The sequence below is a fragment of the Hemicordylus capensis genome, chromosome 3 (assembly GCF_027244095.1).
Source record: "Hemicordylus capensis ecotype Gifberg chromosome 3, rHemCap1.1.pri, whole genome shotgun sequence".
Classification (NCBI taxonomy): domain Eukaryota; kingdom Metazoa; phylum Chordata; class Lepidosauria; order Squamata; family Cordylidae; genus Hemicordylus; species Hemicordylus capensis.
In genome coordinates, this window is record NC_069659.1 from 242,026,817 (window position 1) to 242,044,447 (window position 17,631).

The 17,631-nt window shown below is 42.9% G+C and overlaps 1 protein-coding gene across 5 annotated transcripts in view; it reads right to left on the reverse strand.

Annotated features, from left to right (window-relative positions):
* The window catches only part of SGMS1 (sphingomyelin synthase 1), a 115,476-nt gene that overhangs the window by 18,302 nt on the left and 79,543 nt on the right, over window positions 1-17,631 (reverse strand). For all 5 annotated transcript variants that reach the window (XM_053309532.1, XM_053309529.1, XM_053309531.1 and 2 more), the window contains one exon: window positions 7,788-8,635. In XM_053309532.1, coding sequence (XP_053165507.1) covers window positions 7,788-8,410 — 623 coding nt within the window. In that variant the 5' untranslated portion in view covers window positions 8,411-8,635. The remainder of the gene's footprint in view (window positions 1-7,787; window positions 8,636-17,631) is intronic.

Here is a 17,631-nt window from a genome sequence, read left to right on the forward strand (position 1 = left end):
CTGCTGAGCTAACAGCACTTACCATATGCTTAGAAGCACAGGTTACCAAATACTTCTTAAACATTGCTGTAACATTAATCTTCAGCTTTTGCTGTTGCCACCAGCCTACGGAGGTACTGCATGGTAGCATGGAGGACCAAGCCAAATTGTGTTTCCATGGTTATGATTTTGTAGACCAGTATAATATCTCGGATTGGACATCAGACCTCATGGCATGAACATCATGGGCTATCAAATTACCCGATATTTCGGAGCTCAGTTGGAGCTGCCACAGCCATGAATATCCTGCAATCCAACGGTTTCCCCCCCCTTTAATTGAATAGAAACTTTGTTTCCTAATGAATCTGTCCTATTTCACTATTTGCAAATATAGCTATTGCAGCTATATATTTATTTCTCCTAGGCATACCCATTGCTAACCCCATGTGTGGCAGCTCTCACGAGAGCAGCTGCCTGGGAGACAGAGACAAGGGGCGGGGGGACAATGGCGGCGGGGCGGGCCGGCCACCGGGAACAGGAGCCGGTGGCCAGGAACAGGAGACAGTGGCAGTGGGCTGGGCTGGCAGCAGGAGGAGGCGGCGGGCCGGCTTGGCCCGGTCACTGGGAGGAGGTGGCACGAGGAGGTAGCGGGCCGGCTTTCCGGCCGGCCCACAAGCCAGAAAACACGGGGTGGGAGAAGAGGAAGTGGGCTGACCAGCCCTCCAGAAAGTGTGGGGGGAAAGCGGCCGGTCGGCCAGAAGGCCAGGCATGCCGACGTGGGGAGTGGGGTGGGGACAGTGGCCGTGGGTGGGCCAGCCAGATGCGCAGATGCTCTGCACCCAGCCCAGCTAGTTTATAATTATTACAGTAACTAAAAGGCAAGCTTAATTTTTTTGTAGCTTAATTATATAATCATAGCTAATTTTTGTGTGTTTAGTAGTTGAACTCCATATCTTGGTGTACTTGTTCTGGGGCCCTGAAATCAACACAAGAGAGATCTTCATGTTGATAAAAACCAGTTTTACAAACCATTTTACATAACTTTGTATCTGTTTATCTGGCTCTCATTAGCATATTTTGATTATCTGCCAGTCTTGCAATCTGCCACTTGTCGAAGTCAACAACAACTGCCCTGGATAAGCTTTCAAGGGGCAATACAGCACTGTGGTAGCTGAAGGAGGCGCTCCCCTTTCTAGTCTTTAAGAGCTCTAATCCTTAAGGCTATAGCACAGGGCACCACTGAATCAACAATATGAGCAGACCAAGTTGTCTCCACTTCTTATGAACTCAAAAGATCTAAGGCCCTTGTCAGATGGCACATGATGCACCCACATTACAAAAGAACCTAAGAAAAGCCCTGCTGGATCAAGCCCAAGGCCCATCTAATCCAGCATCCTGCTTCACACAGTGGCCCACCAGATGCCTCTGGAAAGAGTTGAAGGCATGCCCTCTCTCCTTCAGCTACTCCTCTGCAACTGGGATTTAGAGGCATCTTGGCTTTGAGGCTGGAGGTGGCCTAGAGCCCTCAGACTAGTAGCCATTGATAGACCTGTCTGTGAATTTATCCAAACCCCTCTTAAAGCCACCCAGGCTGTCGGCTGTCACCACATCTTGTGGGAGAGAATTCCATAGGCTGATTAAACATTGTGTGAAAAAGTACTTCTTTTTGTCAGTTCTAAATTTCTTGGCCATCCTTTTCATGGGATGGCCCCTGATTCTAGTGTTATGTGAGAGGGAGAAAAAAATAATCTCTATCAACCTTCTCCACACCATGCATGATTTTATAGACCTCTATCATGTCTCCCCATAGTCATCTCTTTTCTTAACTAAAAAGCCCCAGATACTGGAGCCGTGCCTCCATAAAGGAAGGTGCTCCAAGCACCTGTTCATCATCCTGGTTGCTCTCTTCTGCACCTTTCCCAGTTCTATAATGTCCTGCTTAAGATATGATGACCAGAACTGCACGCAATACTCCAAATGTGGCCGCACCATAGTTTTGTATAAGGATATTATAATATTAGCAGTTTTATTTTCAAACCCCTTCCTAATCATTCCAAGCATTGGAATTGGCCTTTTTCACAGCTGCCACACATTGAGTCGACACTTTCAATGAGCTGTCCACCACAACCCCAAGATCCCTCTACTGGCCAGTCACTGACAGCTCAGACCCCATCAGCATATATGTGAAGTTGGGGGTGGGGGTTGCTCCACTATGTATCACTTTACATTTTACACTTGTTAACATTTAACCGAATTTGCCATCTTGTTGCACACTCCCCCAGTTTGGAGAGATCCTTTGGGAGTTCCTAGCAATCTGTTTTGGATTTCATTATCCTAAATCGTTTGGTGTCAGCAGCAAATTTGGGGTAACCACCTTGCTGCTTACCCCAACTTGTAGATCATTTATGAACAAGAAAGAGCATTGGTCCAGTACCAATCCCTGGGAGAGCCCACTTCTTACTTCCCTCCATTGAGAGAACTGTCCATTTATTCCTACCCTCTGTTTTCTGTCTTTCAACTAGGGATGTGCATTATGGAATTTTCTTGTTTTGATTTGTATGCGAATCAAAACATCCCCGTTTTGTTTTGTACCCAAATTTTCTGAATCCGAATCAGCCATTTTGTTTTGTAGCCAAATTTTTCAAATCCGAATCGATTTGGATTTTTAAAAAGGGTCCCAGGGCAAAAAGAGTTGGTGGTAGTAGTATTGTCCAATGGGTGGAAGCTACCACCCAAATTTCAAAGGAATTAGGCAAAGGGCTGATTTTTTATGTGATTTTTAAAAAAAGTTTACACATCTTTAAGAATTTTCCCATAGGGAAAAATGGGGATTCCAGCAAATGTATCGCTTCAAATCAAGGGGAAAGGGATGGCCCAGAGCAGAGTGTGGTGGGTGGTAGTGCCCAATGGGGGCAAGGAAACTTCCAGAATTATTTCAAAGGAATTAGGCAAAGGGCTGATCTTTTGTGATTTGTTGAAGTTTACGTGTCTTTAAGATTTCTCCCATAGGGAATAATGGAGGTTTCAGCAGCCCCATAATTCCACTGGGGGGGGCGAGGTGTTGTGTAGTGCACATAGGGTGTCAACCACCCCCATACCCACAAGCCTGTGGGGTACTGGGTTTTGTTGTTTCTGAGGTGTTCATTGTAGATTCTCTGGTAGCATATAAGATTTTCAGTGAAAAACAAGAATCCACTCTCATATGCTACCAGAGAATCTACACTCAGAACACCACAGAAACAGCAGAACCCAGCACCTCATGGGTTAGCAACCCTTCCACTGGCCAATGTGGGCTCAGTAAAGAGTGGGAAGAAGCAAAAGAGCCAATGGGGAACAAGGAGGGAATTGTCAGCAGGTCAGCCCATGATTTAGGTCACTAATCAGAAGGCTGGAAGGGTGGGAAACTGAAAGAGATGTCAAACACAAAATGGAGACTGACTCAGAGATCACCACAAAATTGAGGTCCGAAACAAGAAAACGTTTTGTAGCCGAAACAGGGGCATTTTGTTTTGTATACAAAACTTTTGGATCTGGAAAATGGGTGTTTTGTTTGTCTACAAAACACCCGAAACAGGTTGTTTTGGGTACAAAACGTTTTGAATCCGAAACGTTTCGCACATCCCTACTTTCAACCAGTTACTAGTCCACACATGAACCTGTCCCCTTGCTCCATGACTGCTAAGTTTTCTCAAAAGTCTTTGATCAGGAACTTTATTGAAAGCTTTTTGAAAATCCAGGCATACTATGTCAACTGGATCACCTTTATTGACACACCTGTTGACATTCTCAAATAATTCCAAAAGGTTTGTGAGGCAAGATTGTGAGGCTGGTTCTCCTTCAGCAGGGCCCGTTCTTCTATATGCTTAACAATTTTATCCTTGAGGATGCTTTCCATCAATTTGCCTGGAACATACATTAAGCTAACCGGCCTGTGATTTCCCAGATCTCTTTTGGAAAATCACTGGCTACTTTCCAGTCCTCCGGTACAGAGCCTGATTGTAGGGATAAATTATATGTTTTTGCAAGGAGGTCAGCTATCTCAATTTGAGTTCTTTAAGGACTCTCGGATGGATGCCATCTGGCCCTGGTGATTTGTTAATTTTTTCGGACAGTTTAGAAAGTCATCTCTTGTCACCTCTATCTGATGCAGTTCTTTAGCCTCTGTCCCTGAGAAGCTCAGTTCAGGCACAGGTATATTCTCCATATCTTCTGCCGTAAAGAGCCAGCGTGGTGTAGTGGTTAGAGTGCTGGACTAGGATCGGGGAGACCCGTTTTCAAATCCCCATTCAGCCATGATACTAGCTGGGTGACTCTGGGCCAGTCACTTCTCTCTCAGCCTAGCCTACTTCACAGGGTTGTTGTGAAAGAGAAACTTAAGTATGTAGTACACTGCTCTCGGCTCCTTGGAGGAAGAGCGGGATATAAATGTAGTAGTAGTAGTAATAATAATAATAATAATAATAATAATAATAATAATAATAATAAATAATAAAAAGACAGATGCAAAGAACTAATTTAGCTTCTCTGTAATCTTCATATCCTCCTTAATAATCCCTTTCATTCCATCATCTAATGGTCCAACTGCCTCCCTGGCAGGTTTCCTGCTTTTGATGTATTTAAACAAGTTTCCATATTCCCCTTGATGCTTTTAGCTAAATGTTGCATTTCTTTTGCAAGAGTTTGTGTTCCTTTCTGTTCTCTTCATTTGGACAGGCCTTCTCATTTCTGAAGCAAGTCTTCTTCCCCTTTATAATTTCCTTAACTTTACTTGTCAGCCATGCTGGTATCCTCCCAGACTTGGTGGTATCTTTCTTCCTTTTTGGTATACATTCTATTGTGGTTTTAAATAAACTCCATGAGTGAAGTGACTCTCGTGATTTTCCCTTTCCGTTCTTTTTTCACCAAGCTCCTCATTTTAGAGAAATTTCCTCATCTGAAATTCAAAGTGTCTTTGTTAGACATCCTTGGCAATTCTCTCCTCACATGTATGCTGAATTTGATCACACTATGGTCACTGTTTCCTAAAGGTTCCACCCAACTGGCATCTTGTACTAGATCCTATACACCACTCAGGATTAAGTCCAAGGTTGCTTTCTCTCTGGTTGGTTCCATGACCAACTGTTCTAGGGCATAGTAATTCAGTGTGACAAGAAATGTGGCCTCTTTGTCATTACCTGACTGTGTATTTACCTAGTCTATGTGTGGGTAAATGAAATCACTCATTATTACAGCTCTATCTTTATCGGATTCCTCTCTGATTTCCTTATGCAACTCCCAGTCACTGTCAGCATTTTGATCAGGAGGGAGATAGCATGTCCCTAGTAGCAGGGGCGTAGCTATAATTGAACGAAAGGGTTCAAAGAACACGGGCCCCCAGCTCCTGAGGGCCCTCCAGCTCCATCCCTCCCTATTTCCTTCATTGTCTCCCTCACTCTGAGGGGCCGCCCAAGAGAGGGATGAACACGGGCCCCCTCTCCCCTAGCTACGCCCCTGCCTAGTAGCACATTTCCTTTCAGGCTTTGTATTGTCACCCACAGCGCTTCTGTGGAAGACTGGTCTTCCTACGTTTTCTAGCTTGTGAGATTCTATCCCATCTTTAATATACAGTGCTATATCCCCAATTCACCCACCCTGTCCTTTCTATATTTATTTATTTATTATTTTTTATTATTACATTTTATATCCCGTTCTTCCTCCAAGGAGTCCAGAGTGGTGTACTACATACTTAGGTTCCTCCTCACAACAACCCTGTGAAGTAGGTTAGGCTGAGAGAGAGAAGTGACTGGCCCAGAATCACCCAAGCTAGTTTCATGGCTGAAAGGGGATTTGATCTCAGGCCTCCCCAGTCCTAGTCCAGCACTAGCCACTACACCACGCAGGCTATAGAGTTTATATACAGGAATAACTGTGTCCCGCTGGTTCTCACTGTTCCACCATGTTTCCATTGTTCACTATATATGTTTTCATTAGCAACCAAGGACTCCAGCTCACCCATCTTAGCTTGGAGGCTTCTGGCACTGGCATATAAGCACCTACACGCTGAATCTTTCTTTTGGCCATTTAACCTCTTTGACTGGCTAGCACATCCTTCTGTCTGCTTTTTATCTGGCAGAAGAAAATCTTTTTATCTACTCTGTCCCCTTCTGTTTTATCTGAATTATTTACACCTTCGCATCTTAAGGGATGACATTTGCTGAACCAGATACTGCCCAGCTCCTGTCGGCTATCCCTCAGGCATCATTCCAAAAGCTGCTCTGCAACATTTTTTATTTTAAGAGCCAGCAGTCTGGTTCTATCTTGATTCAAGTGGAGCCTGTCCCCTTTGTACAGGCTAATCTTGTCCCAAAATGTATCCCAGTGCCTAACAAATCTAAACCCTTCCTCCCAGCACCACCATCTCATCCACACATTGAGACCTCTCAGCTCTGCCTGTCTTACTGGCCCATGAACATGGAACAGGTAGTATTTCTGAGAATGCTACCTTGGGGGTCCTGGATTTCAATCTGCTATCTAGCAGCCTAAGTTTGGCTTCCAGTTCCTCCCAACTGCATTTACTAACATCGTTGGTGCAGTTATGCACCACAACAGCTGACTCCTCACCAGCAAGTAGCCTATCTAGATGCTGTGCCAAGCAGCCTATCTAGATGCTGTGTGACATCCGCAATCTTCACATCAGGCAGGGAAGTCACAGTGTGGTTTACACACAGGTCAGATACCCATCTCTCTATAGCCATAATGCCACTCGGAGGCCCCCCACCCCCAGAAAAGTATCCCCTATGCAAAAGGAGATGGGCTAATCATTCACAGAAGGGGTCCCTTCTGAGGAGGCGTTTGCCACTTCCTCAGAATGATGTCCTCCTTCCAGGAGACCTTCATTCTCCCTGACAGCAGAGTAATCATCAGCCTGGGAGTGGGATGCCTCTATCATATCTCTGAAGGTCTTGTCCACATAACTCTCTGCACTTCTCCAGATTTGCCCCCTTGTTTCAAAGGAATGAACTTGTTCCCTGAAAGTCAGGAGATCCTTGCACTGAGCACACACCCATGACTTCTGCCCATTGAGTAAATAGCCATACATGCAGCTCTCTGTGCTATACTCTGGGAAGCACTCCCTCCCCTGCTGGCTTTCTATCTTCATAATTGGTTTTGCTGGCTGTTTAGATTATGTGAAGATTATTTATGTAGTTGTAAGCTATTCAATAGTTTAAACTTTCCCTAGAATATGAAAGAGGGTATAGTACTTACCTTTTCTTCCCGCTGGTCTCCTTGTGATAAATAGGCCTCTTTTCGAGTTCACACACACATACTCTTCCCCGCTAAAATCCACACAAAACTCCAATGACCCCATTTGCTAATCCCTTTTCGCTATGCTCCCTGACCATTGCCTCTTATATAGAGAGTCGCTTCAAAGTGATCAGGAATGTGGCCCCTCCCACCAGGTGTGACTCACCTCACAGCCCTAACAGGCTCCTCCCACTGTCTCTCACCAGGCAAGAAAGGAAACAATAACTGAAAGCCAAAACAGCCCCCCAAACAAGCCCTGGCAACCAACCAACCCCCCTTCTGCCGCCACCCCCCCCGTGCGCGCGCACACACACACACACACACACACACACACACAGACTTCTCTCCTAAAGAGAAACCAACCATCTTGCTAAGCTAAACAGCAGGCTGGGCTTAGTCAGTGTCTAGATGGTTTACTACCAAAGAACCCCATGTTCAGGAAATATTTTACGACTCTTTCCATGTACTGTTACAAGCCACACTTCATAGCTACCAAGAGACACATTTTCAAAGGTGTTACTTACTTGTATTTTAAGAGCAGCCACTGAATGAACCAGAGTCCTACAAGGATCAAACCATTAATTTCACATATAGAAAAGGCCCATTGCACCCGGTCAAAGTGTTCAAAAAAAGCATCTGGTAGGGGTGGGTCTACCTCCTTGGGAGGCACCCGTTCGTGGACAACTGAGATTGTCACTGTGGTAAGGATTAAACAACAAATTGCATAAAGGAAAGCCAGCAGAGTCTTCCCCCACTCCATGGGATACTGGGAACGTTCTGGCTCTGGCATAGGGATTTTTATCATTTCCTTCCTATAGCCATTTGGCATCCCATTCAGTTTGGTTGTGTCGCTGAAGCCATTTTCACTGATGGGGCTCTCCGTAGTGACAATCAAGTAGCCATTGGCATGACCGTTTTTGTGTGCTTCAATGTGGTCCTCCATTTTTAAAGTTTCTATCATGTACAGCAGCCGCTGGCCATTGTCTGAAGACACACGTGACAAAGGGGGCTTCTCAAAATCTTCCTTTGTTAGATTGATCAACTTGTGCCCAGCGTAATGTTGCAATGGTTCACAGTATTCTGGCATAGCATTCTCCAGCAACCAATCTGCCACCTCCTTAGGTGACCAGAGCACAACTTCTTTCATTTCGTCAGAATGCTTGCATGCAGTCTTCAAATCACTTTAGACAGGACAGGTGTTGCTATTTTGGCAGAACAGGAAGCTCCTCCTTGGCTAACTCATCCTGTCTGAAGTGCAGCAGAAACTAGTTTTGCAGGTTGGTGAAGAACAGTTTCAAATCTGCTTGGAGAAATATCCACATGTAGAATGTAAAGACAATATTCACTTCATTTTGCTTTCGAAGGTGCCTTTCTAAAGTTAAGAACAAAGAAGGTGTAATTAGAATTAGAATATTCACTTTTTTATTGCCATGACTGCAAAGAATAATTAATACCTTAAGTGCCCTCTCATAGGAACATAGGAAGCTGCCTTGTACTGAGTCATACCATTGGTCCATCTAACTCACTATTATCTACACTGACTAGCAGTGGCTCTTGACAGTATCTAATCAGGCAGCCTGTGTTTTATCAGTCAGATGCATCTGACTCCCATCTTTAAATGTGCCAGCAATTAATCAATGCTTATAGGTAGCTGAGCTGTTTGTACTGCTTGATATTTCTACATTTTCAAGACAGAAATAAGTTGGTATTTATTAATGGTTGTCATAAGATGCCATGCATCACAACTGTGGAGTTTGTTTATGATTTAGGGATTTCTACTCCCAATGCCTAAAGGAAATCAGTATAAAATAAGTGCATTACAATCTTATTATTAAAAATATGTATATGCAACTTTTCAACAAAAAAAGTTTTCAAAGTGATTGACATAGCAAACAAAATAAGATGGTTTCCTTTTCCCAAAGGGGCCCATAATCTAAAAGCTAACACAAAAGAGACATCAACTACAAGCACTGGGGAGGACATTATGCTGGGTTGAATAGGAGCTGTTGCTAGACTTTATTCAAACAGTTTAATATATCTCTTACATATGGAAAAAGGAATCCCAAACAGAAATCAAATGAGATTTTATTTCACAAAATTGTTATTAAAAACAGAGGCTTTCTATGCTATTCTTTGAAAGGAATTAATCTACCAATGAATGGGCAATTTGCAGTACATTTCACTTCAGGATGAAAGAAGTTGCTTTGTATAGGAAAACACTTGTGTAAACATCTCCATCTCAGCTACCACAGACTCTCTAAAGTTGTAGGATGCAACTCAGGCATCATAATTAAACTTTTAAGATCATAGAAACAAACCCAAAACAAAGCAAGCCATCATTGCTAAGCTGCAGGCTCAAGAGCAACACTAGAAACAGGAGCAAAAAAGTGATCATCTCCCTCCACCAAACCAGGCATCAGCCAAGACCAACATTGCTGTTGTCAACCAGGACACAACAGAAGATATGTGCCTGCCCTCCAGGTGCCAATGGCATCTGTTCCTCTGCCAGTTCCTCTTTCTTGAATCCTGACAGCCTCATCTCCCTGTGGCTGCAGAAAGTATTTTCTCAGGAAAGGTGTCTCTGTATGTGGCTGTGTTTGCTGCCCCTCAGTGGTCCTTTATTTTAATTACTGCAGTTGCAGGAAAATCAAGGGGAGTCAGCACATAGTAAAGTACTCAAAATCACCACCATGTATTAACTGCACTCTTCAGTCTTGCGTAAGCAAATATTGATCTAACATTGTAAGTAAACAACAAGTTGTTGTAATAAGATCTAATCAGCCTACTTTCCTTTCACTGTCTCTACATCTGGACTAAATTTGGTGCAAATCGAGGTCCACAAGTTAGATCGCTTGCTCCTCAAATGTTCATGTGTCTGCCATCTTGGATCGGGGTGGATGTCGTCATTACAACCTGCACTACTGAGGCGTCCTTGTGTGTCATTCACTACAGCTGTTCCAAATTTGATTCAAATTGGTTAGACAGTCCTCAGGTTAGTGCACTTACGCATCAAAGGTTTATGCATCCACCATCTTGGATCAAGGTGGGTGGCATCATCACAAACTTCACCATTGGGGCATCCCAATGTGTCCATTCAGCTGAAGCAAATTTGGTTCAAATCAGTTAGACTGTCCACAAGTTAGTGCACTTGCATCTCCAAATTTTATGTGCCCACCATCTTGAGCTGAGGTGAATGACATTGTCACAATCTTCACCATTGAGGTGTCCCTATGTTCCCCTACAGCTGCAGCAAATTTGATTCAAATTGGTTCACAAGTTAGCCCACTAGTGCCGCAAAAGTTTACACGTCCACCATCTTGAATTGGCGTGAATGACATCATCACAAGCTATGCCATTGAGGTGTCTGTGTCACTCACTGCAACTGTACCCAATCTGGTTCAAAAAGGTTAGGCAGTCCACAAATTAACCCACTTATGGGTAAGTTGTTCATGTAGCCACAATCCTGAAACCATGCCATTTGGGCATCTCTATGTGTATCTCCATCTGTCACAAATTTGGTTCAAACCGGTTAGATGGTTCACAAGTTAGCCCACTTGCGCCGTAAAAAGGTTTACACGTCCACCATCTTGGATTGGGGTGGATGACATCATCACAACCTATGCCGTTCAGGTGTCCCTACAACTGTACCCGATTTGGTTCATATTGGTCCAGGCGTTGTGGAATTGATGGGGACACACACACACACACACACACACACACACACACAATGCCAGGTGATCTCATAAGCCTACTGGAAAGTAGACTAAAAATAGAAATATCAGACCCAATATTGATTTAGCATTTATACGTAGGCCAGTTTTACTTAACATCCTCAATCAATCTACTCCAAATAAGGTGTGTTTCTGTTACCCATAAAATCTGATTGATTGACTTAGCAGGTTTTAAAGAGAACACACAAGAAGGTTTACAGAAATTTCAATTTATTTTCCTGACTGGTGCATGCCTAAGTTGAAGAGCACTTCTGCTTTTACAGTGGTGGTGGTGGGGGGGGGGGGTTCATTGACTTTCTCCTCTAAGTATTACACACCACAGTACTCCTGGACAAGGATAGCTCTTTAGATTCAAATCATTATGCCCACCTTTTCATATTTCTCAAAAACACCACCACTTTAAAGACACCTAATTACTTGTGAATACCCAAGTATCTGGGTAATACTGGGACCCAAAATTGTGCCTGGGTGGGCAGCAAAGTAGCAGGAGGCAGGGTTGACTGGATATATGACTTGAAGTGAATTTATACCATAATGACTCACCTGTAAATGCCATTATGTGGCACTGCTGCCGGCCAGTATTAAGCAATTTTCCCTAAGTGGCTGAGGTGCTTAACTGGGCAAATCTAGGGACACTTTCAAGCAAAATCTCAACCTGCACTGCGTGGTTTTATCTCAATATACCACAGTAGGAGACGGGAGTTTCTTACCTCTATGCATGCATTAAAAGCTTACAAATGGGCAAACTTGTTGTCTGTTTTTTTGGAGGCTTATGAAGTTAGAAAAGCATCCATTAGTTGTTAAGTTGGGTCTAGCTAAAAACAAATGTTGGATCACAAAATTGCCAGCAGGAGCTAAGGAATTCCACACACACCTAAAAGAACACAGTCTTGTTGGCAATCTTAAATACATTTTCCTTGGAAGCGAGTGCCACTGAAATCAGCAGGACATACTTTCATCTTAATTGTAAATGTGTTTATGATTAAGAAGAAAATCACATTCAGTCTCTTCAGATTTAATAGAGAGAACTGACACTTAATAAAAGAAAATTCGAGTTCTTACTATTGGGAAGGAGAACAGCTTGAAAACATGTGGACAGTGATGAATGAAACCTCAGATGTTGGACACAGCTTCCCAATAGCAAGAGGTTGGGTCTTCAGTGTCATGCATACAACTATGATATTCCTATATGAAGACTACTCCTAGTTTATGCTCTCTCAATTCCACTTATCCATTATTTCTCCTCTTTCCTGTTGTCTCCTTGGTTCACAAGTAGAAAATATGCAATGAGGAGGGCTTTCCAACCTTTCTGTTACAAGTACCACCTTTGCAGTTGATGAAGAAATGTTTAATCCAGGCCCACAAAAAAGTGTATAAAAGTTTGGTTCGGGCTCCTAAACAGAATGTAAGGCCAGTAGGCCAGAACAAAATTGTTTGAGTCAAGGATGTGAGGCCCATCGGCCACGAAGTAAAAATACCAGCGCCTGACAAGAGACAATGCATGTAACCAGGATCATGAGACAAATCCCCAACTCAGCAGAAAGAAAAATAGCTGGCACCTGGAGATGCTGATAAGGAGCAGGGTCAGCAGAAAGGCTAAATAGGAACTCATGTCTAAGGCTCTAATTGGCACTACAGGAAAACATATGTTTAACCACAAATGACGTATGTTGATGGATGTACTGACTTGCTTTTAACCTATATAAACTGGCAACTGCGTACCCTGAGTGTGCAGTGCTTGTCAGACTTGTACTCTGCCTTCATGATAATGAATAAAAGCTAATTTGAGCACGCATCCTCATTGTGTTGACTTGTAAAAAGGAAATTTCTCCATCAGGCAACGAGCTCTATTGAGGGAACTTTGTCTAATCCTCTTTAGTTTAGTTAGACGCCCCATTCTCTGTCAATTTGATGGAAAGACGCAAGGGGATGAATTAAACAGGAGGGCAAGGTTCCAGAGGATTTTCCCGCAACAGCAGGTACCTTTTTTGCATATCACTGCCACCAGACACAGCTGCTGTGCACAGGCGAAAATGGCTTTCCACCACCATTGGCCATACACTGAGGGAAAGGTTTCTTCAGTTGCCGCTGCCTCTTAATTTCTTCTTTGATCTGCATTTCCTTCTCTCCTTGCCCAACTTTAAAGGGTCAAGCTGCTACAGCCACACCTTGCTGCTAGCCAGTACACCACCACTCCTTCTGGTGTGGTAAGGCCCAGGCAGAGCAGTGCGTTGAAACTACCAAGTAGTTTCCAAGTAGGGGCCAAGTACCACCTGCCATATTACCAAGAATTATAGAATCAAAGAGTGGAAGGGATCTCACAGGCAACTTAGTCCAACATCTGGCTTGAAGCAGGAAATCAACCTGGTTGAAGACCTTCAGAAAAGAGTCCACATCCCTGGTAATTGGTTCAATTGTCAAACTGCTCTTAGTATTAAAACATTGATGGCTTTCAGCTGAAATCTATCTTTGGTAACTTAAGCCCATAAAACTAGTCCTGTCTCTGGAGTAGGACAAGACAAGTCTTTGCCCTTTGATAGCCCCTGATATTTGAAGAATGCTATCATGTCCCCCCTCAGTCTTCCCTTTTGTTAATTATACACAGTTCCTTCCTTTTCTCAGAGGGTTTTGGTAAAAGGGTTTTCCAAACTCTTTGGGAAATTCTTGCTGCCCTCCTGAAGGGCTCTCATTTAGAGGAGGACAAAAGCTTGTTCTGTGTTGTCTCATAGGTCAGACTAGAACAAGGCTGGACAGCCATTGGTACCACTGTTTGAAAAGCACTGTTCTAGACTTCCTTTTCCCTAAGCAGTCCCCACTTCTAGAGAGAAGGAGAGGAGAGCTGGTCTTGTCGTAGCAAGCATGACTTGTCCCCTTAGCTAAGCAGGGTCTGCCCTGGTTACATATGAAAGGGAGACTAGAAGTGTGAGCACTGGAAGATATTTTTGTTTTTTATTTGTGCACAGCCAGAGCCTTTGGATGGCGTGGTATAGAAATGAAATGAAATAAATAAAACAGCATGTCACATAAATGCAAAAGGTGGCCACACTTAGATAAACAACATATTGCCAAAATATTATCTAAAACATTTACCCTCAGTGCAGATGTATGTTGACAAGATGAAGAAATTCGCTGGGCTGCTATCTGAAGTGCAGCAGGTGTGCATATGGGATTGGGCCTTCCGAGGGGCAGGTGAGAACTGTTTGATAGTCTCTCCACCTACTACCAGGCAGTGAAAACCTGATTATTTTGGGGAGACTTAAGGGGAAAACATTGGTTGATTCATTCACTGCTGCCTGAGCTGCAATGTCCTGCTGCTCCCTCCCCCAATCATCTTCTTTTTCTCCTGTTATGAAGTTATTTTATGGGTTTTAAAAGTTATTTTATGGTACACTATATTTTATATTGTTCTTAACATAATTAGCTGTCTCACAGCCTCCAAGAGAAAGGTGGGCAAAAATTATGCAAATAAATGCATACTTCAGTGCAAACACAAGCAAGCATGTGACACTATTTTCCAACCAGATCTCAGTCCATATGGTACTGGTATCTTACAATTCTTCTACAACTAGAACTACCACCATCAGAAAAGTTCCTATTATACAGGATTCACATTTTCCGTGTGGCTGTTCATGATATTTCGTTTTAATCATCACTGGAAGATCCAACAGTAATTTCAAACATCACAGGGATTCCATTCTCAAAAGGAGCACCATAGATGGGCTCAGTGAGCAAACAACTTTTGTCATCCCAAGCACAGATAGTTGGCTATAGTACCCTTTTCAAATAAAGCATTTTTAACCCTCACTTACACACGATGAGACACATAACGGTAGGAATATTGAAATAGTTGAGCTTCAGCACTTAAACCTCAACAGATCTGTGCAAGCAGTTGCTAAAAATGGATTTTAGTGGTCATGAATGGTACAATTAGTTGAGTGTTGAACCATCACAGGAAAAACTGTGTTAGCAAATAACGTGATAGGTTCCCCGCCCCACACGCCCACACACACACAAGCTTTTCTTAAAACTTCTTCCTAATTTCTTCTTTACATCTTCACATACCTTGCTTGCGATAAGCACCCACATTTAAATGAGAACTGGTTGTTTATGTGGGCAGAGGGATGAAAGGAACAAGCTGCCACCATTTCCAAGAGAGACTTTGTTCACAGGATGTCGAAACCAGTGGGGAAAATGGTAGCAGAAAGACCAGAAACCAAGAGCACAGTGACACTAAAAGTAGAAATTACTTGGTGGGGTAGGGGGAAGCAAAGGAGCACATGAGATTCATATTAAGCATGATCCAGCTGCCATTGAGAGTTGTGGTTAACAAAATGACCACACTTAAAAAAAAAAAGTTTAATCATTGTTTCTAGAATGTAACAACTTTCACATTCTCAAGCACACAGACATATACTGAAGGTTTATAATACCAATTCAGTTTATAACCAGGGCTGGTGAGAGTTTTGATATTTAGCATACACACATAGGGCTCTGGGTTGCAGAAGAAGAGTCATGAGAAGACTGTAGCAGTAAAACATCACAAAGTGTGGCATGAACTTCCTAGGGAACAGTCTACTTTGTCAAATGTTTTAATTCAGGAGTTACAAACCTATGGTACTCCAGATTGCTGGACTAGAACTCCCATCATCCCCAGCTACAATTTATTGTATTACCATAGGTTGGGAACCCTTGTATTAAGTGAACCTAAAAGATGCATTTGTACTAAATAGTGAGATGAAGCACACTAAGCCACTTTAAAAGAACTAAATTTAATGGGGAAACACAACATACACCTGATGCTGGAATACAATGAACAACCAAAAGAGAAATGGGTTTTGTTCTTTAAACTTCCAGAGGTATAATAATATTAGTATGATGCAACAAAAACAAAGGGGCTTGTGATTATTTGTCTTTAAGGTGCATAAGCTATCCTGGACCCGAGCAAGATGCAATCATTTTGGCATTTCACCTACTTTTCCTGATTGTACTGCACAAACATGTGTAATGACCAAGACAAAAACAGCAAAGGATGAACTCCCCATAATGTCTGGAGATGGTGATGAGCTGGATGTGAATTAATAAATGGAAAACTTAATCCCAACGAGACTCAGGTGCTTATGTTCAGTACAAGAGTGGATTGGGGAATGGATATTTTGCCTGTTCTGCATGGGCTGCACACAGTCCAAGAAAAAAAGGCTGCAGCTTGGGAGAGTCTCTTGGGTTCATCTTTGCTCCTGAAGAATCAAGCAGTGTCTGTGGTCTATGCATAGCTTTGGCTTGTGCACCAGCTGCAGTCTGCCACAGCAGAACTGACTGCTGTCACTTATGCCTCAGTCACAACTAAGTTGGACTGTGGCAACATGCTCTATGTAGGGCTGCCCTTAAAAGTATTTAGAAAAAACCATGAGCTCAAAATGCTGCAGTTGGATTGATTCTTAGTGGGTGCCTCTTGATCTACATGAGTTGTATTTGGCCTATCTGTTTCTGGGTTCAATTCAAGGTGCTGGCTGTTACATTTAAAGCTTTGGGTCCTGGGTACCTTAAGGACCATTTTCTGCCACATGACCCTACCCTACCATCTTTTAGGGTGGCCTGATCCACATGCATACTGTCATTCAATGAAGCATGCATGTGGAAGAGGGCCTTTTCCAAGGTGGGCCCAAGTTATAGAACTCCCTGCCATGAGGGATTTGAAATGTTCCTTCCCTTCTAGGCTTTAAGAAGTTGTAAAGATGTACTTGTTCCACTAGGTCTTTGGCGTGTGACTGATGCAGGCACCTTGGTGGAGAGTTGATGTTGCTCTTTGATGGTTTTAGTACTTACCGGTCTGAATGTTGGCATAATTTTATTGTACACGTTTTTATTATTAAACTTGTCTTTATGTGGTTAACTGCCTTGGGGCCAATGGCAAAAGGTGGGATATACTTAATAAATAAATAAAAGTGTAAATAACCAGAAGCAGGTCTGAGACACAGTTGAGGATGGCAGATGAGCCAATCTTTGAGTTTTGCCAGGGTATGCATCTCATACAGCCTTGCCATCCTCCATTCACAACAACTATAGACTATGGTCATCTACAGTTTCAGGGAAAATTACACTGAAAGCAGCAACAGAAGCACCTAGTGCACTTTTTGGGGGGCAAAGACAGGCAGTGCTCATGGCCACAGACAGACCCCATGCCTTACACAAATATGAGGAAAAAGCACTGACAAATACTTTGGGACCAAGAGAAACCTAGAGCAGAAATGTATTTTATTCTAATTGCCATGCTAGGAGAGAATATACAACTTCCTGTATTGTAGACCTTTCTCTTGTCCATACCAGAGAAATTCAGGCTTGAGGGAAGAAGCTACAACACTGTCATATAGCAGCCAATACTAATATGGATATATTATAAGCATTAGTGTCTTTAAAATCAGCAGAACACTCATTCATATACCAAATGATAGATCATCAAATGTATTGATGAAAACCTTTATCAATTCACAAAATGCTGCTGGAATTAAGTGCCTCAAGTCAACATCAGATTGGTCACAGTTAAGGCAGATATTTGGGCATGGAGTAAAAACAAAGGAATAAATCCCAATCCAAAGATGTGGGAGAATCAAGAGTGCAGGTGGAGCAACAAAACAAAAAG